This window comes from Zootoca vivipara, chromosome 2 (assembly GCF_963506605.1).
Source record: "Zootoca vivipara chromosome 2, rZooViv1.1, whole genome shotgun sequence".
Lineage (NCBI taxonomy): Eukaryota > Metazoa > Chordata > Lepidosauria > Squamata > Lacertidae > Zootoca > Zootoca vivipara.
The window spans coordinates 70656287-70682047 of record NC_083277.1 but is presented as its reverse complement, the minus strand read 5'-3'; the positions used below and the strand labels follow the sequence as shown (position 1 = coordinate 70682047).

Below are 25761 nucleotides of genomic sequence, written 5' to 3'. Positions count from 1 at the left end.
AATCATGGGTCATAGGTGGAAGGTTAAGACAGCAGCCGCAAATTGCTAAATGTTCATCCCCCTGCCTTCAGCCATGATAGCCAAATATGCATTAGATTAAGCAACCGAGCTCTTTAGATCTTGCATTCCATAGCCTGTTCAAAGAACTGGAAAATTACTGGTTTGCAAAGCTACAGGGGACTGTAACCTCCCCTTTTGCTCAAGCGGCTTAACCAGCTGGCTCAGTTTTTACACACATTTCAAAAACTATATAAAGAAATAGATGCGTTCCATCGCTACTTCCATCCCACAGGATCTGCAAGCAGCCTGGGAATAGTCACTTATTATTCATGTGCGCCTTTTCTCTTAGAGCTCCAAGGTAACTCATGGCTGAAAAGTAGGTGTCAAGAGAGAGTGCTTTCTTGTTATGTAAGGTTTCATAATTCTGATATAACAAAGTGCACTGCAGGCAATAGCAGGAGAGGTGGGCGTAGAAATAGTAACAAGAGAGATGAGGCAGGAATGGAAAGCAGGTGAGCGTGTAAGAGGCAGAGCAGGACCCAAAGGAATATACTGGTGCTGCTTTTTACAATAGGAAGCACCTGTGTGGAAAGGGGAGGGTGGGAGGGAAAAAGTGGGAACGATTGAAAGTGTGTTCGAGTGGCAGGTACAGTGGTACTTCGGTTCTCGAACTTAATCCGTTCCAGGAGTCCTTTCGACTACAGAAATGGTTCAAAAACGAAGGCGCGGCTTCCGATTGGCTGCAGGAGCTTCCTGCACTCAATCGGAAGCCACAGAAGCCGTGTTGCATGTTTGGCTTCCCAAAAATGTTTGCAAACCGTAACACTCACTTCTGGGTTTGCGGCGTTTGGGAGCCGATTTGTTCGGGAGCCAAGCTGTTCAAGAACAATGTACCACTGTACTTGAAGGTATTATGATTTTCCAAACAATAGCATGTGTGAACTGGTATACTCACAAATTCACACGCAAATCAGTTTAGTGTTTTTAATTGGTGTTCCCTTAAGATGGCCTTTGAATGCAATCATAATCAAGAGCACACAGTCTCCTGTGGAGGCTAGGCTAAGGTCTTACCTTAAAAATGACTGGCCTTTGTAGAATCCCTGCTTGTTGCTCTATTCTTGAGGCAACAGGTGTGTATCTGCAAAAATGCACAGAGTTTTGTATTAGCTGCATTCTCAAATGTAACTTGGAGCAACGTGGGGGAAAGTGAGACCGTGGGACCAGGTGCTGGTTGCTGGTGCTTAGTACCATAGTAGGTTAGGTTTAGAAATAGTACAGTTTTGCCATGCTGTACCCATCTTGCAATGTCCGGTAGGTGAAACTAGGGCATGAACACACAACTATTTTAGATAAACTTTTTTTTTTACTGTATTATTATTTCACAATTTTATACATTTTAACTTTAACCATTTCAAACATTAAAATAAAAAGTAAACCTTCGGACCTCCTTCCCTCCCTCCATGGGTTCCATATTTAAGATTAAATTTACTGCATCTTTTACCATTGTCCATCTGTTCTATATCCATAATTACCATAGTTGAGTCCACATTACAAGCGTCATTACATCCCTGCCAATGGTTTTAACTCTTTAAAGTGGTCTTTTCTATTTTAGATAAACTTTTACAGGGTTTTGACCATGGGAAGTGTAGTCCACTTTGTCTCCCCTACATATAGGGATAGATTGTTACCTCTGTGTAATTATATAAACTGAAGTCACTCCTCCAGAGTCTAAACTGGAGACTGTAATGTTAAATTTCACCAAGGAGTGATGTCTGGGCAGATTGAAAATGGGAAGTAAATTAACATAATGAAATGCTTCTTTGTATAGATATATTTTTTTTAAAAAATAATACAAATGGAAAGCTAATCTGGGGAATGGCTATACTGAGCCCCTTCCCCTGTCATCTAGTTTTTCTAAGGAGGAGCTTTCATCCCATGTGCATTCTGGGGAGATACAGCACAGACTGAGACTCAGATGCATTGCCTCCATTAGGACTTTGCCTGCATAAGTCTTTCTCTCTCCCATCATGGGTAATGTCTCCAGATAAAGCTTTCTATGTCCTCCAGCCCATCAGCAACAGAGAGCTGTGTGCAGGTGCACTGTGTGGTGATAAATGCTTTGTGGTTACAGGTAGGTAGCCGTGTTGGTCTGCCGTAGTCGAAACAAAATTAAAAAATTCCTTCCAGTAGCACCTTAGAGACCAACTAAGTTTGTCATTGGTATGAGCTTTCGTGTGCATGCACACTTCTTCAGAATTCTGCAGACTTCTGAAGAAGTGTGCATGCACACGAAAGCTCATACCAATGACAAACTTAGTTGGTCTCTAAGGTGCTACTGGAAGAAATGCTTTGTGCTCACTCTTATCCTTCTCATAGTTCTCTGCAAAGTAGCTGTAGAATGGAAGATTAAAACCCTTCAGTGAGCCGTACAAGTGTTAGCCTTCAAAATCTCATTATACTGTGTGAAGTACCAAATATAATTCCTCCATGGAGAACATAATGAACTAGACATGTGCACTTTTTTTTAATATAATGATAATCTTGGTGGGATGTGAGAGAAGTTAGGCATCCATGTGCTAAAATCTCTCTGGCTCATGAGCAAAGCACAGCCTCGCTAGCTCTCTTGCTGAAGAGTATTAGGAAGAATGTAAGGTAGGGAGCTGCATTATAAAGAGTCAAACCACTGGCCCACCCAGCTCAGTATCTTCTTTTGCTGACTAGCATTAGATCTCCTGTTTCTTTCTACAAGCAGGGAGCATTCCTAGCCCTATCTGGAGATGCCAGGAATCGGCCTTTTGGATGCAAAACATGTGCTCTCCCAGTGAACTAATCCTAGCATTTGTGTACAGCACAGCAGAAGAAGGATACAACCACAGCCTTCGGATTACTAACTTGTGCTGCTGCAAATTTGTTACGTCCAAGATTCAAAGGCAGAAACTGAAGTGATGATATCATTGATGCTGCATTTGATTGAATTACAAAACAAGCAGCACACTTGGGGCTGGAAAAGTGCTGATACAACATCTTCAGGTATTTGGGCCAGGCATGCAGTCTAGGAATCTGCCAAAAACACCCTCCTGCAACATGGTGCCATGGCTTTTGCACAATACACCCTCTGACTCCTCTGTCTCCTTCTCTACTTCAGATTCCTCCTGCAGCTTGTGAAAAACTGTTCTATGTTTGGAAATACTCACACCAAATCAAGAAATAAACTGACATGTGAAAGTGTCAAGAAGCTTGTTCCAATCTGGGCAAAACTTCAGTTTTTAGAAGTCCGTGATAAATATGACAAACATGAAGAAGCAGAAACTGATAGATCAGATAAGTTTGCACCCATTGTCACAAAAAACAAACCTCAATTATTCCATCTGAAACAGTATTTATGAATTGAATTGTACCCACCAGTGCATATTGTGACTTCTGGTTCCAAGTACAGGTCCACAGAGGTCTTCTGGGGACACACTCCCGTGCAAATCATGTGACCTGCACAATAGGTGTTTTGGGGGGGATTGTGCTCCCACACACACAAAAATGAGGAGTGTGGATTCCATTGTGTTTGGGTTCTTCTTCATCTGGATCTCTAAAGCTTCATGACTCTAAGGAAATAAAGGAGTTGTGACCCACACTGTGACACGGGATGCCCCCTTGCATTGAAACCCCTTCTCAGGTGGCATCCTGGCTCCATTCAGATTCCCCATGCACACACCCAGCAGGGCATGTGTTCTACTTTACAGGGTAAAGTTGGAAAGGCTGCCTGGCCCAAACCCCATTTAAAGCTAAAGAATCATAAAGAGGGAGAGCAGTTGGTCAGCAGTAGGTAGCAGCTGGATGGCAGACTGAACAGGAACACAGGTCGCCTGGTAACCATCTTCCTCAGTATGGTGAGATGTACTGTATTTCTATTTAAATTATAGTAATTAATTCCGAGTGTACAGCTACACACAAAACATTAGCAGATGCATTTTTGTCTCTTTGAAAATAGATACTCTCTTTTGTTGTCCTTTTTGTGTGTGTGATGCATAAATGGCCACCTACACAGCAGCTGTAACCTGTGCATTTGGACTTTCCCGGGCCTAAGCTACTGTCTCACCTTCTGCAAAGTTCAAAGCCCTTCTGTTTGCTCCCATGAGCAGCTGCGTTGCAGTGAGATCTCTCTCTCTGTGTGAGATCTCCAGATTTGGTTTGGCATCCCGGAGACTCCAGAGTTAATTTGCACGTGCAAACCCTCCACACCCTTCCCTTTAATGCACCAGGCCAAGACATGGATTCTGGCTGTGGCCCTGTTAATTTATAACTGCACAAACTGAATAGATGCACAGCAGCAATCACACAGGGAGGCAGTGCTGGTTCTGAAGCAAAACCAGACCCCGAATTCCTAAAATAGCTCCCCAGGGTCCAGCCAAGTCCATAAATCCCCTCCACCCCATTGCTAGCCATGGTAAAACTTTGTTTGAGCTAACTCTTAGTTTAAAGGTGAAAATGCTGCAAATTATATTTCAATGTGGATTTCGAATGAGTGCGGCCAAATTACCTATGCAGGGTATTGTTCTGTATCAGAGCAATATAAAATACATCTGCTTGGGGGGGCAGAAGAACAAGCATATGGTTTCACTTTGAATACTGTATCTTGTGCTTAGCCACTGGCAAACTGTAGCTACAGCTTCAGAGACTGTTTCTCTGTCTTCACACTCTACAATATATGCCTCACGTATCATTTTTCTTTGGGTTCTCTCTTATACTACTGGCAGTTCTGCTGCTCTCTATTATACGAACCAACTTTTGGTTTGATAACTCCTCTAAAATTTCAGTTGCGTGGATCATAGAGTGCGGGCTTGCAGGTGCACTAAAGAGAAGACAAACGATAGCTTTAGCCATTGTAAGAAGGCACCCCACAAAGTGAAAAGCAGGACCCAGTGATTTATCAGGGGCAGGACCCAGGAAGCGGAAGCAGTAACTAACTTCAGCATCATAAGCAGGCTCTGTCCCTGCTAAATGGGGGCAGAGGATGCATGGGTGCTCATCTGTTTTCACTACAGACAATTACTACATTGTGCCTAGCAAAAGGCCTGCACCGAGGGCATCCTGTGAAGATCCTCATTTAGAGGTTTCTTCATTACTGCATTGGCCCTGGAAACATCAATTGCTGTCACGGTGCCCAGCTTTACTTAGATTCACATGCAAATCAAACAACAAAGCAGACCAAGGGAATGTAGGTCAATGTAGCCAGAAAAGCAATACATAGAGCGAGGGCCAGAGAAAACAAAATCTATGCACATGGTGAATTAAAACAATGTTTTCATAGAAGTAGCAATGCAATCTCCCACGTTTTTCTCTCCAATTATTCAAAATAGGGGTCCACAATCATATACTGTACAGCTATTTTCCATCTTCGAGGAAGTGCAGAAAGTAACCAGATCTCAGAGTACCTGCAGAGCCAGGGTAGAAACAACTGAAGGGGAAATGGCAAGCTGCCACCATTTTCAGAAGTTGCGCAACATGATTCTTTGTGTGTTTACAAAATACTCATAAGGGCTGCACAGGCGATCTGATTGAAAAACAATTATTTTTAAAAATCTTAGTTGCTTTTTTAAAAAAAATGCATATTGGATCTTAATTTTGTAAAACTTCTGTTGCAATACCTTTTAAAACAAACTGAGCGGGAGTCACCTTACCATGGAAGCTCTGTGTAAGGAGTTCTGCTTGAACAACAGGGCTTTGGCCTCCCCCCCTCCTATCCCCTGAACACTTCCTGTACCCCCTAAAATTAGTTTTGGGGATGATCAGAACCCCTCAGTAAAGCACTTGAGGGGAGGAGGGGGGCAGTTCCATCTGTCAAGCTGCAATGTACAGTGGAGCAACTGGGAGATCACAACGTTGAATTCCACCCAATCTGATTTTTAAAAGAAAACTAAATTTAAAACAAGTATGTCGAAAGCTACACTAATAAATCCTAAACACTAAACCATGTTAATCTGTGAAATGTGTGGTTACAATTCAGAGTTGAGCATTTACAAGCATAAGGATATTTATGCTTGCATTAAATTTAGTTTCCCTTCTAAACCAGTTTTTAAAAGAGATACTAGTCAACAGAATGAACCACATTCCTAATCCCTTGGAAGACTAAAACACAAACCCGAATACCTGCCACACCTCCTTTCTCATTATGTTTAGAAATCCTTAGGAGTCCACGAATGAGTCACAGTAGCTTAAGGAGTCTTACACATCTAGTAATAGCATATTTAAGCCAAGACCAGAAGTTGCACATTTAGACTTCATTTCAATTCTGCACAATGAATCCTATTTGCATTTCTTTAGGGGGCAAAAGTAAACACCTACCTAACTGAACATGAACTTTAGTCTGTAGTAGCTGGGCGTGGGCACCTTGCAAGTTACGTCTCAGGAAAAGCATATTTATGGTCTGATGACAAGATGTGCTCTGCCTACAAACAAGTATTCAGGGTGTTTGTTGCAGAGTCAATGAGATGGCTGGAGTGGGGCACTGTGGCATCCTTGTGTGGTTGTGATGCAAGGGTACGTGCTGGGGGTCCCTCCTTACCATCATGAGCTTCATGCATGGACAGATTGTAGGTACAGTATTATTCATATAGTCCTCACTTGTTGCCACTAGAGGTTTGGACTCTGTGGGAAATTCTGGTGTTTCAATTCAATTTTTCCATTTTCTAGTTCAGTGTTTTTCTTGTTCCTTTTGAAGCTGTGCACACACATTGGATGTTGGGGCGGTGGTGGTATTCTGCTGGTGTAAGCAGTATTGTACCTCCAGTGCAATATGTCCTGATGTAATATGAGCATAGGATTGTTACATTACTAACCTGCAGTGGGAGAGTTTATGTTATCAGCATGACAAAACAATTACCTTGGGTAATAGGAGAAGTATTTTCTCATACATTTCAATAATCATAGGCTAAATTCTTTGTATGCTTTACACTGAAGGAAATGACTAGTTGCTTTGATGAGGACTTTGTCAATGCAAGAACCAAAAGATTAATCCCACGTTTTTATAATAAAAAGGAAGCTCTGCTGGGACTCTGCTCCTTTCAATTACCCACTGACTATACCTTTACAAGGGTGAAGTAAGTCCTATCAATTATCAAACCATTCAAAATTCGATAGACAAGGGAGTACTTCATTTCATAATATTCAGCCAACACCTTATACGAGCTGTTTTACCTTCTTGCAACCACAGAATATATGTACCATTTGATAATGTATTTTCTTTGCTCAGAAGCAAACTGATTCATGGCTATGCTCCTTTTATAATCTAAAGTAAAACACATGAGACATTGTGGATAAAGGGTTGTTTTTTGCTTCCCATTGTGGTAGTTATATATAATTTGCTTGTGCAGGACAATTACTTCTAGTATAAAGAGAATGCTGTTATTTACTGCTCATTCACTATGTTAATTAACTACAGCTTAGATAACTAAAGTGAATTAATGTCATTGTTCACTAGAAATGGGTAATGAACCATTTGATAACATCAATGATTCATACAGTTGCAAAGTCTTTAGGGGGGTAAATATTCTCTCTACTGCTAAGTCCCTGTCACACCTTACAACATACAGTGGTGCCTCGCAAGACGAATTTAATTCGTTCCGCAAGTCAATTCGTTTTGCGAAAAATTCGTCTTGCGAATCATGGTTTCCCATAGGAATGCATTGAAATTTATTTTTTTGCCCATAGGAACTCAGTAATTAAATTTCAATGCATTCCTATGGGAAACAGAGATTCGCAAAACGAATTTTTCGCAAAATGAATTTGTCTTGTGAGTCACCATCAGATCGCAAGATGCATTTGTCTTGCGAAAAATTCATCTTGCAGGGCATTCGTCTTGTGAGGTACCACTGTAATCCAAATGGATTTTTTTTAAAAAAAAGATATTTACATTTTAATGAAAATTTTCAGTGGAGTGGGAAATGAAAAAAGAACAAAACAAAAAGAAAAGTGTTCTAAAAGGTAATCCAAATGGTATTTGTTATTCAATGTATGATAGTTGACTTTCTCTCTTTTCCTGGTAAGGCTCTCATGACTTCCATGGATATGTGACTAGCAAAAAAACAAAACAAAAACTCAGCATGCTGTAACTTTGTGTATAAATGCAGTGATGCCAAAAGTGTCAGCTGACATGGATAATATAGTTCTGCTGGTCATGTAGTTTGGGGCTGCACTGAACTAAGTTAGATTCAGAGTAGCTTGATTGAAATTAATGAGCCTAGGTTAGTCATGTCCACTAATTTCAATGGGTCTACTCTGAGTAGGATTAATGTTTGCAATAACCATAGTTCTAAGAAACCCCTAGTTTCTTTAAGGGAAACTACTACAGAGTTGCTTGGAAAGCTTGCCTAAGGCAATATCCACTCAGTCATATTCAGTGTATACATTCATTGATATCAATCCATTCATTTTAATAAGGCTTCTCCGGGAATGACTTTAGTTGGATATTACTCATAAAATATTGGAAATATTTTTTGCATGTTACATATGTGTGGCACTTGTTTTCATCTTTGATTAATAAATCAGTCATACTGGAGAAACAGTCTGCAAGTATATTTCGTTTCTGTGCACTGCTCTGGTTTGCCAGAAGCGGCTTAGTCATGCTGGCCACATGACCTGGAAGCTGTACGCTGGCTCCCTCGGCCAATAAAGCGAGATGAGCGCCGCAACACCAGAGTATAAAGCACACCTCTGGGCGCAACCCCAGAGTAGTCCGCGACTGGACTTAACGGTCAGGGGTCCCTTTACCTTTATATTCCTTTTACAAACACCTGCTTCACAAAGAGAGGGGTTTGGAGGAGGTCCACTTTTAACAGCAAAGTGAGCACATTGCCAGGGGCTGGTAAACCTCCTATATTCGAAATCCCTGAGCACTTTTCTCCTTAGCCAACCTTTAATATAAGAAATGAGCTCAGCTGCAAGGCTGCAGGTTGTTTTGCAATCCTCTCTCATCTGCCCAATGGCTGTTAAAACTGAACCTGCACTCATTCCCTCTTTCTGTGTGAATGGCGCCGGTCCAGATTTAAACACCCACGTCTGGCAATGTTTGGCCCTAGCTCTACACTGGATTGAGCTTGCTATTTTTATTTGCTAAGAATGGGAACAGAAACAATTTGTTAGCTACCCATCTCTTGAGCAGATAAAGTCCTACAACAACTTGTGGAATACTTTAGCAAAGACTATTATGCATATGCACACATAGGTAACCAGATAGTAGTACTGTGGCTATTGAGTTTATTAAAGCAAGGCAGATATAACATTCCAAGAGCCAACTTGTGCCACAGCAGGGCCTTTATTTACTAGGCCAAAGTCTGACGTAAAAATCAATAAAGGTTACAGCCATTGCCTGTTTGGGCCCTTGATGTATTCAGAGATTAAATGTGTGGCACATGAGACTGATCAATCATACACTAATCCTTTCTGAAGTGAACCTGCTCTTCTTCAATAACAGAATTTAAACTGTCCCAAAACTGCAACTTTTGGAGGAGGGACTGGATGTATCGCTTGGATGAAGCCAATACACAGCACTAAAATCACAGCTACTTTGCTCTTCTCCTGCTCCTGCAAAGTAAACAATGGTTTGGCATAGCATTATGTTTGAACCTGGGATTGTGGTTTGTCTCTTGCAAACAATCCATGAGCAGCAAGCCAGGAACAAACCTATGAGCTCAATGTTTGTTTGGAGTTAAGTGTAACTGTGATTTAAAGTGATCCACAAACCTTGCCACAGAATTAGGTTAGAAGTCCCCATGCAACGCCACTAAATAGTCAATTGCATTAAAATCAATTTATACCGAACTGTCATCCATACAATTTTTTTAATGGTGGGACAATAATTACCCTTATTTACAAAAGGCTTTTAGTTCATGCAGAACATTATTCAATCAAGATGAGTATCATAGCGAAAATTAATTTTCACAGAGCCACAATGTCTTTTTAAAAACTACCCACGGAGCCTTACCACTTGACATATTTTAAGTTAGATATGTCATTGAGATGTACACTTCTTTTGAGTGTTTAATGAAGGCTGATGGTGCACCTAACATTTCCAGCTTTAGTTTACATAAAAGTTTGTCACCAGGAAGACACCAAAACATGTCGGTATTTACATAATATACAATATAAAAATAACTGTCTTAAAGAGCTATATTTCCATTAGTCTATTCCTCATATAAAAATATGTACCCTAAATAGATTTTTCCTTTTGTTACATTTATGAAAAGTTGTACTCAGAGGACGAGAGGTTTGTATATTTTGTCAAACTGTTATGGCATTTAGAATTGCACAGGTTTTCATTAGTTTGCAAAAACTATTATATATATTCTCTGAATAAAACAAGACATATCTCCACCTGCAATCCCAGCCATGCCTACTCAGAAGTGAGTCCTATTGAGTTCAATGGGGCTTACTCCCAGGTAAGTGGGGCTAGGATTGCAGTTTAAGTTGATAATAGAAATACAGAACTGAGGTAGAGGTGCTTAGGGGTTTTTCTTCTCTTTTCTTTTTAAGTTGGCTAGACCTGTTTCTCCAAATTCATTGTATATTTTGTTTTCTGCATGCAGTAAAATTCTTACTAGGAGGCATTTTTAATACAAAGTATGAAATATAATGAGCTGCCCTTCTCTCCAGCATGCCACAAAAATTATGTAACCCTTTTCAAACATAATTAAAACTAGAATTTAAAAAATTGACATTTTGAATTTTTGGCATCTGCTTTGAAAGCCAAAATAAAGCTTTACTACAGCAAAACTGTTCCTTCCTTTTTAACTATAGGGATCAGAGATTCACTGAACTGTAAGGTGAATTTCATAAGAACTGCATCCAATGCAAACTATTACAGAAAGCATTCAATGTTTTTAATACTAAATATGGCACAGCATTAGGAAGGCAGCACTTCCTTTAATTAACTCATTAATCTGTGCTGACAGGCATGGATGGGATGCAAAGAACCTCCCTGAAATGCTTTTCATTCCCAGATCAGAAGTTTTTAGAGGCTATAAAGGAAACATTTTGTTCTTTAAAAAATGTGCATGCCGTGAACTGAACATCATGTTTGTTTCAAGATGTACTGCTTTATATGCAGTGGCATCTATCTGAAATAGACATTTTTATTCCTGTCCTTTTCAGACATGCAACTCAATCCTATTCATGCTTCCTCAAAAGGAAGCCAATTGTATTCCATGGGACTTCCTTACTCTCAAGAAAGAGTCTTAATCCTATACAAACTCACCTGGGAATACATCCCATTGGCTTGCGTATTACTTCTGTGTCTGGGACTGCACTGTTACTTAATTCATTCAGTTTTAATGGAACTCTCATCACTTAATAGAGCCTAAACAAAATAAGGGTCTCACATTAAACTCACTCGGCTTTGCTGAGCAAAACTATTTTCAGTGAAATGTATGAGGCAAAGATCACATTCAGGAACACTGAATTTAACTGGTACAGTATTCAGATATAACCCTATAGAGAATCCGTTCAGTCCCTGGATTAGACATGCTAATTAGAAACACATTTAAAAACACAAAAGCAGAAGTATTTCTGCGAAAGAATAAGCAACACATGCCTGCTTCAGTATTCGTATTATTTTGATTTCAGCGAGACAGAGCCTAGTGACCAAAAAACAACTCTGAAACTGGTCTGCGTTTTGTCGTTGCTTCCTCTTGGTCATCTTCCACTGCCTCAGACAAGGAAGAATAGGACGAGAAAGTCCCCCTGGACTTCAGCTTCCTCCTTGGGGCCGAGGCTGCATTAAAGAACTTATTGAGCGTAGCTGGTTTCTTTAAGCCTTTGGTCAGCTCATAGAAAGCAGTGTCATCAGACAAAAGCCCCAGGACAGCACTAGTGGAACTCAAAATGGAAGCTGCCACTTTGGGGTTCTTCTTGATGGAGGCGTTGTGTCCAGAGACCGCGTGAAGGTGGGGGTCCCGCAAGAGGTGCCTGACTGCAAAAGAGGAGCCCTCTTTCAAATATTGAAACGGTTTCTTCCCACTGTAGTCTCTCAGGTGAACGTTGGCATCGTAATCCCTGACCAACTGGGCAATGACTTCCTCTTGCCCATGTATGGCGGCGATGTGGAGCGGGGTATAACCACCATAGGACTTGGAGTTCACGTTGACATGAGCGCCACCTTTCTCGGCCACCTCGATGACTTTACCCAACATCTCGCAGTTCCCGCTCTTGGCCGCCCAGTGCAGAACGGTGAAGCCGGTCATGAAGTCCCTTTTGCTCGCCAGGTTCTTGTCGCTCAGCAGCAGGCCGTGAAGCTGCTGGGACCACTGGCCGGCTGTGGCCTTCACCAGCCACTCGTGCTCAGCGGCTTCCAAAGGGACAGTCGTAGTGGGACAGTCCGCTTCCTCGCCCACCTTCTGAGACTTTGGCACCCTCCTCAGGTAAGGGGAGCTAGACCCCATCTCTTCCAGCTGACGCCTCTTCATGTAAGGTGACGTAGAGGGGGTGACGGCCGGGAGCCCCACTTGGAGCCAGTCTTTGACTTCGGGCTGCTTTGGCTCGGGGCTCGGGTCCTTGGGCTCCTTGGCCCCGCTGGCAGGCAGCACACAGCGCACGGGCAACATGCAGGGTTTCTGGGGGGCAGCTTTGGGAGCCAACTTGTCTTGGTCCCTGGGGGCTTTGGGTGCCTCCATGCCCTCCTTTTGAAACAGGCTCTTCAACTGGGACACAGGCATTGCTGGGCTCGCCTCAGGCCCGCTTTCCTGCTCTGGACCCTCTGGGCCAGCATGGCAAGCAGGCGCCAAAGTGGACAAACCTTCCTCCTCCTCTTCTTCTTCCTCCTCCTCCTCTCCAGAGCGCCCCCCAGCGGGCGCTGCGCTCACTTCCGCCTCCTCCGAGCGCCAATTCTTCCTCAGCACCACGAACTTCGCTCCGTCTTCCTCCTTCACGACGGCCACATTGTTGACGAAGTGCTTAAACCGCTCGCGGAGGGCAGCTCGGGCTTCGGGCTCCCCGCCGGGCGCTTCCAGGAGCGGCTTGAAGCGGCTCAGCAGCTCCGAATTGCGCACCTTGCCGCCGCGCTCCCGCAGGAAGTCCAGCACAGCAGCTTGGCTCAGCTCGGGCTCAGCCATGCCCGCCTCAGCGTGGACAGACTCAGCGCGGGAAGAGAGAGAGTCGGCGGCGTCGGCGTCGCGCGCTCTTTCCCGGGAGGGTGAAGCCACCTGCTGCTGCTGCCGCTGCCGCTGCCGCCGCCTCTACTGAGGGAAGGAGCAGGTCTGGCGCTCTCCCAGCTGGCCGGCAGCGCGGCGGGGTGGAGTGCCGAAGAAGGAAAGGCCACCCACAGCCGAGGTGCCTGCCTGGGAGTTGTAGGCGAGGACACACCTGAGGCGGAAGCCCCGCGCGCCTCTCCCGAAGCCGAGCGCGGCTTCTAGGAACCGCCGCAAGGCTCTCCCCACCCCCGCCTCTCTTTCCCAAGTGGTTGCGCCCACAAAGCGCGCATCTCGGGTTCCATCCCACGCGAAGAAGATAAAAGCAAGGCGCACCCCCCCCCTCCGCGCAAGTCAGAAATGAAACATTCCTACACTCGTTGCCATTGATTCCCAGGAGCGGCCGCGCGGCTTGTGGCAGGTTGGACGGCTGCATCGCTACCGCACCGAGCTAAACCAGCACCTCGTTAATCGAGCGTGGTATCCAATGCGGCGGGCATCGTGGACCGGGCAAGAACCGCTTATTTGCTCGTGCAGCTGTCTTGAAAATATATTCAGGGGTGTTCTTAAACCTTGCCTATGCACGCTTTAATAGAATGCTCTGATAAGGAGAATTAAACGCGTCTGCAGTTGCCTTCAGCGATATCTGACTGGTAGAGAGCAAGAACCGCAGAGGGAGAGGACATAATTAGCTGAATATATATACAGACTATCCACCCACTCTTATTGTTACGCTTACTTGTTTATAATCCGGCTTTCTCTAAGGCTGTGTACGCATTGCAGTTTACTTAGGCTCATCATGGGCGCTCCCACTGCTGGTGTTTGAAGCTGAGTACACGTGAAGATGTTAGCCAGGATCCATGTGCATCCTGTAGCCGCTCCAGAAATTCTGCTGTTTGATGCCTTTCTTCCTCAAGCCAGCTTCCATCTGATTCGAATATGCAAGCTGTGGTTAGGCTGAGGTGTGTACACAGCTGCTGCTTGTCCACAGGTGAGAGCCTCACTGAATAGTGAAATGTTGAATTACAGTTCCCAGGATTCTTTGGGGGAAGTCATGTGCTTTCAATGTGCATTGAGTGTAATCTAACTAGAAAGGTGGTCCTACATTTTGGGCTTGTACACACTTCCTCTTGTCCTGCTGCTTCACCCTGGGGGAATCACTCTTTAGCACTCTATTGGACCAAACAGCAATTCGGGTTTTCCATGCATTGTTGTTTGTTCCTGTTTTAAAGCTAAAGGGAGGACGTGCTCTACTGGCATGTTGGCAGACCAGCTCTGCACTACAGAGATGTTTGCAAATGTGACTTGAAGACTGACAACACCAACCCCATCATGTTGTAATCTCTTGCAGACAACCATAGTGCCTGGAGACAAGACAGTCAACTTGTTTATCCATAGCACTGACCAGAGGAGAAATGACCACTGGAAGGAGCGTAGAGAGAATAAATGCCATGGTGCATCTGCAGAAGCACAACCAGATGCCTACATCTGCACCAACAGCAACAAAACATGTCTCTCCTGCATTGGTTTCTACAGCCACACCAGGTGCTGTAACCTTTCAACACTTTGACTTTGCCCCCAGAGGCACACTCCTCCATTGTCTTCTGAGAAAGATGGATGCCAACCCAACCCTAACCTTTTAGCCAAGAGGTGGAGAGAAAAGGTTACCTTAAACTGAACCCAATCAGAAATTTGTAGAAGCAAAAGAATGCTAAAATTATCCTTGCCACATGAATAGATGACACAAATGACCACCCCCCTCATGTTTCCACGTCTGCCATGGTAAGTTATTACATAGTATATAGTGGACTGCATTTCCCTCCCTTAAGTGATTTTAGAAGAAGGAAGAAGCTTTGCTAAGAAGATATCTTCCATCTCGATAATGTTGCACAGTCCACACTTTGGCTACCTACAGCTGGATATGGAAGAGATTAAAGGGGTCGGCAGCAACAGCATTTTTTAATTCCACTTGCCAAACTAACTTCTAAAGGCAACGGATCAAATAATGTTTATAGCAAGATTGCCAGGGCTAATAAAAGATGCTCACTTGATTTATTTCTGCCACAATTTCCTGAAGTAATGAATACTTTTTTCCCTCAGTTATCAAGCCAAAGCCACAGCTTTCAGTACAATTATTGAGGTTTGTAAATTGCATTTTTATTGTTCCCAAGAACCTCTCATCTGTATGCATCTCAAGCTGCAGTTTTGGTGACACATATATTTCCAGCCGGCTATTAAATCTGCCTGCTTCTGTAAGGCATAACAGTCCATAGGTTTACATGTAGGGAGCGGCACTCGAGTGCAGGGACAGAAGTGAAGTGCTTGTATTGCAGCCAATTGGAAGCTGTGCCAGACGCTCGGCTTCTGAAATCGTTCGAAAACCAGAACACTCACTTCCAGGTTTCGATCATTCAGGAGCCGATTTGTTCGGGAGCCAAGGCGTTCAGGAGCCAAGGTACGACTGTATTATACATGACTATGGTGTGAGGTGGTTTTTTTTGGTCATAATTGTTTCGAATATATGAAAATGTGGTATTGTTTTTATTGCTGATGGTTTTTATTGTGAAATCACTTTGAACTATTTGATGGGAGGCAATTTGTATGTGGAAGTAAATAAATACATTTCTATGAGCAGGAGCAGGGTAGGTGGTGCAGGGGCTCCTCTGTGCTGGCACCTTGCATGGCAATGGCATCCTAAATGTGTCCACTAGGGCCTAAATGAAACTAGTACCACCTTGCTGATGCAATGGTCAGGATGGGTGCAGCAAGTGTGATTGTATCTGGATATGACAGTTTTAGTGGCTCAAGTCATCGTTTGCTCTGCAGCTGCTGGGACTGTTAGGCAAGGTTTCGTGGTTTAAATTTAGCATTCTGAAAGGAGCATTGCACTGCTTTGGATTGCCAAATGAATTTGTTATTGTAATGTAATTAAATATATTGCTACATGAAAATGAATAGGATCGTGCCTTTTTAGGTTTCTGGGGGGGGGAAATTGAAGTGCTCTGCAATCCTTGCCTCTATTCCCTGTTAATACTGATGTATGCTTTGGCAGGATCAAAAAACCCTTTTTTCAGGAAGACTATACACTATGCAACAGTACCATGTGTTTGTTTTTGTTTTGCTCTCAGGGTCATGAAATTAAATCCTGATCTACCTAACTGCAAGGGGGTGATTTTGTGCCAAATCTGCCGGGGAGGCAGAGAGTGGTGTGGTTTTTTAAAATGTCTTTCAGAATCAAATGGGAAGGTGAAAGTGTATGCATGAAAACATTAGCAGACCTTTTAGCTGTGTAGATGCTTGTACAACTAATGAAATCAGCTCTGGATAGACTCTTCCGACAGGGAAGGGCCATGACTCAGTGGCAGAGCATACAATTTGCATGCAAACGCTCCAGGTATCAGAGAGAGTATACCTCTGAATACCATTTGCTGGGGCACACAAATGGGGGGAGTGCTTTTCTGTAGCTTCCCCTACAGCTGGCCACAGTAAGAACAGGATGCCTTTGGCCTGATCTAGCATGGCTCTTCTTTCTTACACTAGCTTCAATTGCTGGTATTTCCATGTAGGATGGGGAAAGGCTCCTGCCTGAGACCCCAAAGAGCCACAGTCAATACTGAGCTAGATGGACGTGGTATAAATCAGCTTCTTATGTACCTAACAGCAGTCAGAAATCTTGAGTGAGCCTAACCACCTCGTGTGACTTTCGATCCATACAACTCAGAGTGTTATGATATATTCACTAACCCCTATTGTGTCAAGGCACTGGTTCCAATTGTGCATAGCCTCTCCTGACCCAGATTTAATAGATAAGTAGTGCTGGGTGCCATTGGCATCCTGATAACATTGTGCCCCTCATATTCTGGTGATATTCCAGGAATGTCTGCAGCTTTAAGCCTCTAGAGCAGCTGGTCTAGAAAAGAGGTACCAATGACCGGGCAGTAGTTGTCAAGTGCCTCAGGGTCCAAGGAGGGTTTCTTCAGGAGGAGATATACCACCACCTCCTTCAAGGGACCACCCTCTCATGCGAAGATGCTTTAGTAACCTTCTTCAGCCACTCCCCCCCCCCAATCTGTACAAACAAGCCAGGATGGGTAAGAGTTGAGGGGGCGACTACTGGGATGGACAGTCACAAGCACTGCATCCACATTTTCAGGCCTCAGTAACTGGAACTGACCCTACAGAATCAAATAGGACAACACCAGGCACCACGCCAGAACAGAGACTGCATTAACAGGGGCATCAAGATCTGTGTGCTCACAAAGCACCTAGAGAATTTACCATAGCCGGCCTGCAATAGTTCCCATGTCCCTTTAAATGGGGCAAGTGACTAAACCTCCTGCCAAAACCGTCTGCAGAATGCTCTGCCATGCTGGGTCTTGCTGTCTTAATACAGCCTGATCCTTCTGTTGCTTATAACCCTCTGGTGTTTGTTGGCTTCTTGTGTAACTTCCTTGCCCCGCCTTTCACATTGTTTACACACTACCGCGCCCTTTGCCAAGGCTACCTGTTTTGTGTGTGGGAATTTTGCGGAGATCTTTGCCTTACAGAGATTCTGCAGTGCTGATATATCTCCTGCAGAAGGCTGTCCTGAGTCTTTCTAGCAGCAACAGCTATAGTGCCATCCTTCTTGTCTGTTGGAATCATTTGACTTCATTACTTCTTCTGTGTTCTTAAAGCCCTTGTCCATGCGGGGTTTTCTCATATTTTCTGGGTTAAGCAAGCAATACTGAACGAAGCACACACACCTCGTTTTATGTGAGCTTTTTGAAGAGATTCAAGGCATTGAGAATACATAAGTATAGAGAGTAGTTGCCATAAAGCAAGTTGATTTATTTTTTTAGAACTTTCTCTGTCGATCTAGCAGTGCTAAAATGAAAGATAATGGGATGGTCACTGGTATATCTATTAAGTGAAAGGCAGATTGTACATGCTCAGAGGCACTGTTTCCACATTTCAGAGCTGAACTAAGACTGTGTAAGCAGATCATGGGGGTTAAGATTTGGTGAGCTCTAACTTTTGTGAAAAAACAACAGAAGCTTTTCTTTTAGGAATCATGGGATTGGAGTTACCTAAACAATATAAAAATATATTTATGTATGCAAGCACTGCTGCAAGAATGGTATTTGCCCAAAGATGGAAAGAGGAAAATGTCTCATTGAAAGAAGAATAGCTACAGAAACTAACGGAATATGCAGAAATGGCAAAAATTACAGGAAGAATAAGAAATCAAGATAACAAAGTCTTTAAGGGGGAATGGAAATCATTTATTGAATATTTACAAACTCATCATAAACAAATTAAGACATTAGCAGGATTAATGCAAAAATGTGCAGTATTGAAAGCATATATAAAATGGATGGAAATAAATATAAAATAGTTTTAAATTGGAATATGCAAGAAAATAGAGTAAATAAATATAAGGAACCACAGAAAGAGGGGGAGGGAAGTAAAAATGTGATCTGTACAGGTGATTCTGTTGGAAATGTTTATTTTTCATAAATGAAAATTACTACTACTACTACTACTACTACTAATAATAATAATAATAATAGAGATTTGGTGAACCCAGCTCAGATGAAATATCAAGATCTAACTAAACCTCCTACCATTGTCCCACTAGTGGTGCCAGCAACTTGGGAAATGTTAGTGAAATGTTCAGAGACACCTATAAGTATATTCAGGGCCATAGAAATGTACGAAATATATGCAAACAACATTATTCATGAATAGTGCACTTGTATGTGGACTGATTTGCTTGCAAAACATTTATAAGCTGCAATCAAGAAAATTATGTGCCTCCGTGTGCATGCACTTGGAACCAGAAGTCACAATTTGCACTGGTGGGTACAATTCATAAAAACGCTTTCAGATGCGATAATTGAGGTTTGGTTTTTGCGACAACGAATGAATGTTTATTTTGCTATATGTACAAACACTGGGAAGCCAAAGTCACAATTTCCTTGTACAAATAAACCACAGCAAAATTAATATCTGATTATCATGTTTAGCTATCTATGCTCAGGTTTCATACTTCTTTCCTATATGGAAGTGCTTATAAAACAGAACGACATGTGAAAATATTATTTATTTAACTTCTACCTCGCCGCCACCACCCCTACGAAAGGAGCCAAGGGTGGCAAAGTACAAAAGAGCAAAAACAGTATCCACATTTTAAAATGCTTTTTTAAAATAAATAAATAAATAACCAAATATTCTCATAGCTAATAACTTCAAAGTTGCCAGGATCAGCTTTGGCAGTTCCTGTCAATTCCAAATATTTCCTCTTCTTTCTTGTCACCTTTGCTGCAGAGTAATAATAATAATAATAATAATAATAATAATAATAATAATAATAATAATTTATTATTTATACCCCGCCCATCTGGCCAGGTTTCCCCAGCCACTCTGGGCGGCTTCCAACAAAACATTAAAATACCGAAAACCATCAAACATTAAAAGCTTCCCTAAACAGGGCTGCCTTGAGATGCCTTCTAAAGGTCTGGTAATTGTTGTTCTCTTTGACCTCTAATTATTATTATTACATTTAGCAATCCCTTTGATAAGTCTCCAGCTGCTCAGGTGAGATGTCCTAGTGGCACACGACCTTACCCAGATTTGGTTTCCTATGGAACAGTAGCAGATGGTGCGGTGGAGCAGAGACACTTTCTGGACCTCTCAGCAAGTGAATCATCGCTGCTCACCAGGAAGGAGAGTGGAGGCTGAGGTGGCAGGGAGAGTGGTGGAGTGCCAAGCTGCCTCCACTGGTGTGTTTGGACCACACCAACCTCACTGCCACCTCGCTTCTCCCCCTCCTGGTAAGCAGAAGCACTTCACTTGCAGAGGTTAACAAAAACCACCTCCACCCCACTTTTGTCATCATCACCTTGCCAACAAAGGTCCATATAGCTATGGTTTTCCCAGTAGTGATGTATGGAAGTGAAAGCTGGACCATAAAGAAGGCTGATCTCTGAAGAATTGATGCTTTTGAATTATGGTGCTGGAGGAGACTCTTGAGAGTCCCACGGACTGCAAGAAGATCAAACCTATCCATTCTGAAGGAAATCAGCCCTGAGTGCTCACTGGAAGGACAGATCCTGAAGCTGAGGCTCCAATACTTTGGCCACCTCATGAGAAGAGAAGATTCCCTGGAAAAGACCCTGATGTTGGGAAAGATTGAGGGCACAAGGAGAAGGGGACAACAGAGGATGAGATGGTTGGACAGTGTTCTTGAAACTACCAACCTGAGTGTGACCAAACTGCAGGAGGCAGTGGAAGACAGGAGTGCCTGGCGTGCTATGGTCCATGGGGTCATGAAGAGTCGGACACAACTAAACGACTAAACACACACTATTTTGGAAGGAAGTTGCTGGAGGCTTCTGGCATTTTGCAAAATCTGGGTTTATTTACAAATGCACAGACTGTGCATGGGTGGATGTACAGTTTAAACACTCCAACTGAAAATACCACTGGCACACATCAAATCTTTAGGAAGAGCCAACTCCCCAGATGCTTGCAGAGCTCTCTTCTTCTTGTGCTGTCCTCAGAAAACTGCAGTCTTCCCTTTTTGTTACCTTTCTAAGATACACAGCAGCTTACTTAGGGGTACTCAAGGGTACAAAGTACCGGCACCTTCCACACTCCTGCAAATGTTAAAAGTGTGGCACTGTAAGAAATTCATGTTGAGTACCGGCACCCATTTTTTCTTTTTTTTAAAAAAGGCACTGAATTACATCATCCTTAGATGGGAGGTGGAAAGGTATGTCCCTCCACTACCCTTGCCTCTGACTGGTTGCCCCAGCCACTCTGGGTAGCTTCCAACATATACAAAAACAATGAAACATTAAACATTACAAAACTTCCCTGGTCTAACCCAAATGTTAAAACATAATTTAAGTCATGAATTCTTAGGGTAATGTGTGTTTCCCATCACCAGACCTCAACTAAATAAGTTTTTACTGGTTCCTTGGTGAATTAATTTTGTAAAACTGTCAAGGCATGAACTTGACACATCATTATGTTTAGAGCACCTAACTCTTAGGAAACCACCCACTGTGTTTGCCTTCAGCATGTGTAACTCTTCGTTTCTTCATTCAGTTTGTAACTTACACCTTCAGCAAACAAAACCTACAAAACCATTGGATGGAATCCCAGTGGTGTCCTGGTGGTGTGCATGGAAGATCTTTGAGGCCAGCGGAGGTATCTGTTAACAGAAATGGAAGGTGCAAAACTGCCTTATATGAACCCGGACCAGTGACCCATCCCACTCAGCATTGCCTACACTGACTGGCAGTACAGTGGAGCCTCGGTTTATGAACACAATTGGTTTCCGGAAGTCTGTTCATAAACTGAAGTGTTCATAAACTGAAGCGAACTTTCCCATTGAAAGTAATGGAAAGTGAATTAGGGTCCGCGGCGTTCGTAAACCAAAAATTCGTAAACCAAGGTGTTCATAAACCGAGGTTCCACTGTAGGTCTCCAGAGTTTCAGGCAGGGACTCTTTCACAACTGTATCTGGAGATGCTGCAGATTGACTCTGGGGCCTTCTGCATGCAAAGCAGATGTTCTAACACTGAGCTATGCCATGGCCTGTACCCCTCAAAAGGAAGGCATAGTGTTTTTATTGATTCATGCTTCCTTCCATAGTCCCCATGCCACCTTCTGCCTTGTTCTGGAGGGTGGGGGGTGGCAGAGCAGCAGTTGGTAAGAATCACCCCCTCTTCCCTTTCATTAGCTTTCACCGGATCAAAATCCCTTCTGTGAGCCCAAGGGTGCTGACTCAAATCTACCCCAAACATTTATTATTATTATTATTATTATTATTATTATTATTATTATTATTATTAACAACACAAATAGGACTGAGACAGTTCTGATTCCCACAAGCAAGTTCCTGAGTCTTTTCGCTTTCTTAGCAGCCATTTAGTGCCAATGTGTTTCCTTTCAGGTCTAAGCAGAAGCAGAAGGCCAGCATTACTCTGTCTGACTACGGACATTACAGCAGAAAATAGCTCAACGAATAGCATATACTAATATTTTGTATTCATCTAAGGATCAAAAGATGTGAGGGGTGGAGAATTATGAGTGCTGAGCTGCATTTGGTTAGAGGGTGTTTGTTGTAGCTACTGCTTTTCGATTGTGCACAAACTGTCCCAATCTTAAACTAATATGTGCCTTGCATTAGAGAAGAAGAGATAGAGACTAGAGACAAAAATTCCATATGGATTATCTTGATTTAGGCACTGGTAAATTATTGTTGCTGCACCACACACGGCAATTTAAAAAGTCCAAAAGGACAAGACCCTTGTCCTGAGGTGCTAACAATCTAAAATTCATATATTTGGGGGGGGGAGGAAATGAAGGCAGGGAAAATTAAGGGTGGAATGTGCTTAAAAACTACACATTTTTAAGCTCAGTTAAGTAGAGTACGGGGACAAGTTTCCTAGAATGTCCTTTCTGACCTAACTTGTGCTGAACGGCCCTCAGGTACAGTGGTGCATCACTAGACGAATTTAATTCGTTCCACGGGTCTTTTCTTATAACGAAAAATTTGTCTAGAGAATCCCATGGGGATGCATTGACTTTTTTGAATTTTTTTTTTTGCCCATAGGAACGCATAAATTGAATTTCAATGCATTCCTATGGGAAACCGCGATTCGCTAGACGAATTCGTCTAGCAAGGCAACCTCCACTAGAAAAAACCTTTCATTAAGCGGAAATTTCGTTAAGCAGGGCATTCGTTAAGCGAGGCACCACTGTACTAGACTGATTCTCTTAGGGTTGCTGACCTCATTTTCTCCTTCCATAGCTGTCAAGTTTTCCCTTTTCCCACGAGGAAGCCTATTCAGCATAAGGGAATTTCCCTTAAAAAACGGGAGAACTTGAAAGCTGTGTCCTTCTTCATTCTCATCTTGGGAGAGGACATATCTTTTGTGTCTTTCCTGTTGAGATGCAAGAGCAAACATGGCTCAAGGCATCTCCACCTTAGTTAAATAGAACTAGGACCTTTCCAGTCAGACGTGTATTCCCATAACAAACATAGCTTTCTTATTTTTCTAAACTCAGAATCTCAGTGTGATTATATGCAGGGTAAAGTGTCCTCCTCCAACCAGGATTCAGCATGAAGTTCAACTTCTGCTGAGTGATTTAACTCCTAAAGCAAACAGATTTCTACCCAGATGTTCCTTCCCAACCAAACTTATGGTTAAAAGCAATTTAAGTGACAGTCAGACTTCGCTGTTGTAAATAAGGTGTGGCATCATGTTGCAATACAGGTGGAGAGAAAGAGCAGCAATGCTGAATGAGCTGGGAAAATATGAGAATGAACAATGTGAAGAGAAAGTCATGCTTCATAGCTGAACGGTTGTGAGCTATCCCTCCATTGTGAGAACTGGTGATATTTTTAAACCTTTCTGACCAAGTGAATCTGCTCCTGGAATGCAATCTTGCATTGTACAACAAACAGAAGCAGGAAAGCCAGGGCTATCAAATTTCCTCATTCATATTTTCCTTTGAAACAAAGGGTGTGCTATATGCAGGCAAAACAGCTTCTCCATTGTTAGGGTGAAAGACGCAGTAACATTTCAATGGATAAACAATCAAACAAGAGATTGTGGGGAGACGGGGGTGGCATCCACAGATAAAAGGCGTTCTCTGAGCAAAGAGCTGGATACAAATCAAGAACCAATTAAAAAAACAAAAAAAAATTCTTAGTGTTGTAGAATAATCTATTTGCTCAATTTTTTTAAGTGGAGTTACACTTGAAGTTAGACATGATCTAGGTTTGTTGGGCAGTAGTTTATTTGTTAACAACCTAGATATGAAGATGACACAACTTTGATGTCAGAAAGTGAGGAGGAATTAAAGAACCTCTTAATGAGGGTGAAAGAGGAGAGCGCAAAATATGGTCTGAAGCTCAACATCAAAAAAACTAAGATCATGGCCACTGATCCCATCACCTCCAGGCAAATAGAAGGGGAAGAAATGGAGGCAGTGAGAGATTTTACTTTCTTGGGCTCCATGATCACTGAAGATGGCGACAGCAAACATGAAATTAAAAGACGCCTGCTTCTTGGGAGAAAAGCAATGACAAACCTAGACAGCATCTTAAAAAGCAGAGACATCACCTTGCCGACAAAGGTCCGTATAGTTAAAGCTATGGTTTTCCCAGTAGTGATGTATGGAAGTGAGAGCTGGACCATAAAGAAGGCTGATCGCTGAAGAATTGATGCTTTTAAATTATGGTGCTGGAGGAGACACTTGAGAGTCCCATGGACTGCAAGAAGATCAAACCTATCCATTCTGAAGGAAATCAGCCCTGAGAGCTCACTGGAAGGACAGATCGTGAAGCTGAGGCTCCAATACTTTGGCCACCTCATGAGAAGAGAAGAATCCTTGGAAAAGACCCTGATGTTGGGAAAGATTGAGGGCACTAGGAGAAGGGGACGACAGAGGACAAGATGGTTGGACAGTGTTCTCGAAGCTACGAACATGAGTTTGACCAAACTGCGGGAGGCAGTGGAAGACAGGAGTGCCTGGCGTGCTTTGGTCCAATGGGTCACGAAGAGTTGGACACGACTTAACAACCAAACAACAACAAGTTCATTTGTTAATCACTAAAGGAGGGCTGTTTCCCAAACAGTTTTGCACCAATTGTCTATCGTTGTGCCAGAACAAAGTGCTACTTGTCTATGTGCAGGAAGATTTTGAAATGAGGGAGGACTTAATCATGTAGCCCCCTCAAGTGCTTTCTAAAATGGTGAGCTCCCCAGAAGGTGAACCATGGTGCCCCCCCCCCGCTTCTGATTGTTTAGGTGACTTACCTGCTTGAGTAAGAATGGCAACGGTGCCTTACTAACAATTCCAAGGAATATTCCATTTCCCCAGGTAGTATTCAACTCTCACAATGTGTGGTTGCTTTTCCGTAAATAAATCAATTGAAAGTTATCCTGCATGTATGAAAAAAGTAGCTTCTTCAGGCATCTCTAAGTGGCTCCTTCTACTTTGGGTCTGGTGGGGCAGAATGCAGAGAAGCCTAAAGTAGGTGGAGCCAGAGCCAATGCCAAACAGAGCCAACTACAGTCATACCTCGTTTTAAGTATGCTTCGGTTTGAGTACTTTCAGTTTAAGTACTCCGCGGAACCGCCTGGAACAGGTTAATCCACTTTCCCTTACTTTCAATGGGAAAGTTCGCTTCAGGTTAAGTACACTTCAGGTTAAGTACAGACTTCCGGAACCAATTGTGTACTTAAACTGAGGTACCACTGTAATTCAAATTTAGTCCCCACCCTCCTCCCTGCTGGGTTCTACAAGTGCAACTCTAAGACTGAGGAGAAGGAAGCAGACAGCCAGTGCTAGCCTTTGGTTTGGTTGTAAGTAAGAAGGCACATGGGTTTGGAGGAATCAAGAAGACTGAGGTTGGTGTGGCAATGCCCCATTTGCTCTAATGGACGTGCCTTCTCTAGTTAATGAATGTAGGAGATGAGCAGCCAAACCTAACAAGTGCCTATTCTTGCTAAGGACTAAGTCCACAGAGCTATATTGCTGATAGGCAAATACTCCCAGACCATAGAAATACTATCGGCAGAGAGGGCTC

At 42.9% G+C, this 25761-nt stretch overlaps 2 protein-coding genes across 3 annotated transcripts in view; one reads left to right on the top strand and one right to left on the bottom strand.

Annotated features, from left to right (window-relative positions):
* Positions 1-11577: 11577 nt before the first annotated feature.
* SOWAHA (sosondowah ankyrin repeat domain family member A) lies at positions 11578-13393 on the bottom strand. Its single transcript, XM_035105395.2, has one exon. The coding sequence runs from the start codon at positions 13092-13094 to the stop codon at positions 11622-11624; it is 1473 nt and encodes a 490-aa protein (XP_034961286.1). The 5' UTR covers positions 13095-13393; the 3' UTR covers positions 11578-11621.
* A 147-nt stretch (positions 13394-13540) lies between these two features.
* SEPTIN8 (septin 8) overlaps positions 13541-25761 on the top strand; it is a 67372-nt gene continuing 55151 nt past the window's right edge. The window contains exons 1-2 of one of the 2 annotated variants that reach the window (XM_060271687.1): positions 13541-14160; positions 14521-14951. In XM_060271687.1, the coding sequence (XP_060127670.1) occupies positions 14949-14951 (3 nt within the window). In that variant the 5' untranslated portion in view covers positions 13541-14160; positions 14521-14948. Of the gene's footprint in view, positions 14161-14455; positions 14952-25761 lie in introns of those variants that run through there. The other variant, XM_060271688.1, reaches the window with a different exon arrangement.

Excerpts from the sequence above, each read along its gene's own strand:
- SOWAHA (XM_035105395.2), bottom strand. The coding sequence starts at position 13,094 with ATGGCTGAGCCCGAGCTGAGCCAAGCTGCTGTGCTGGACTTCCTGCGG.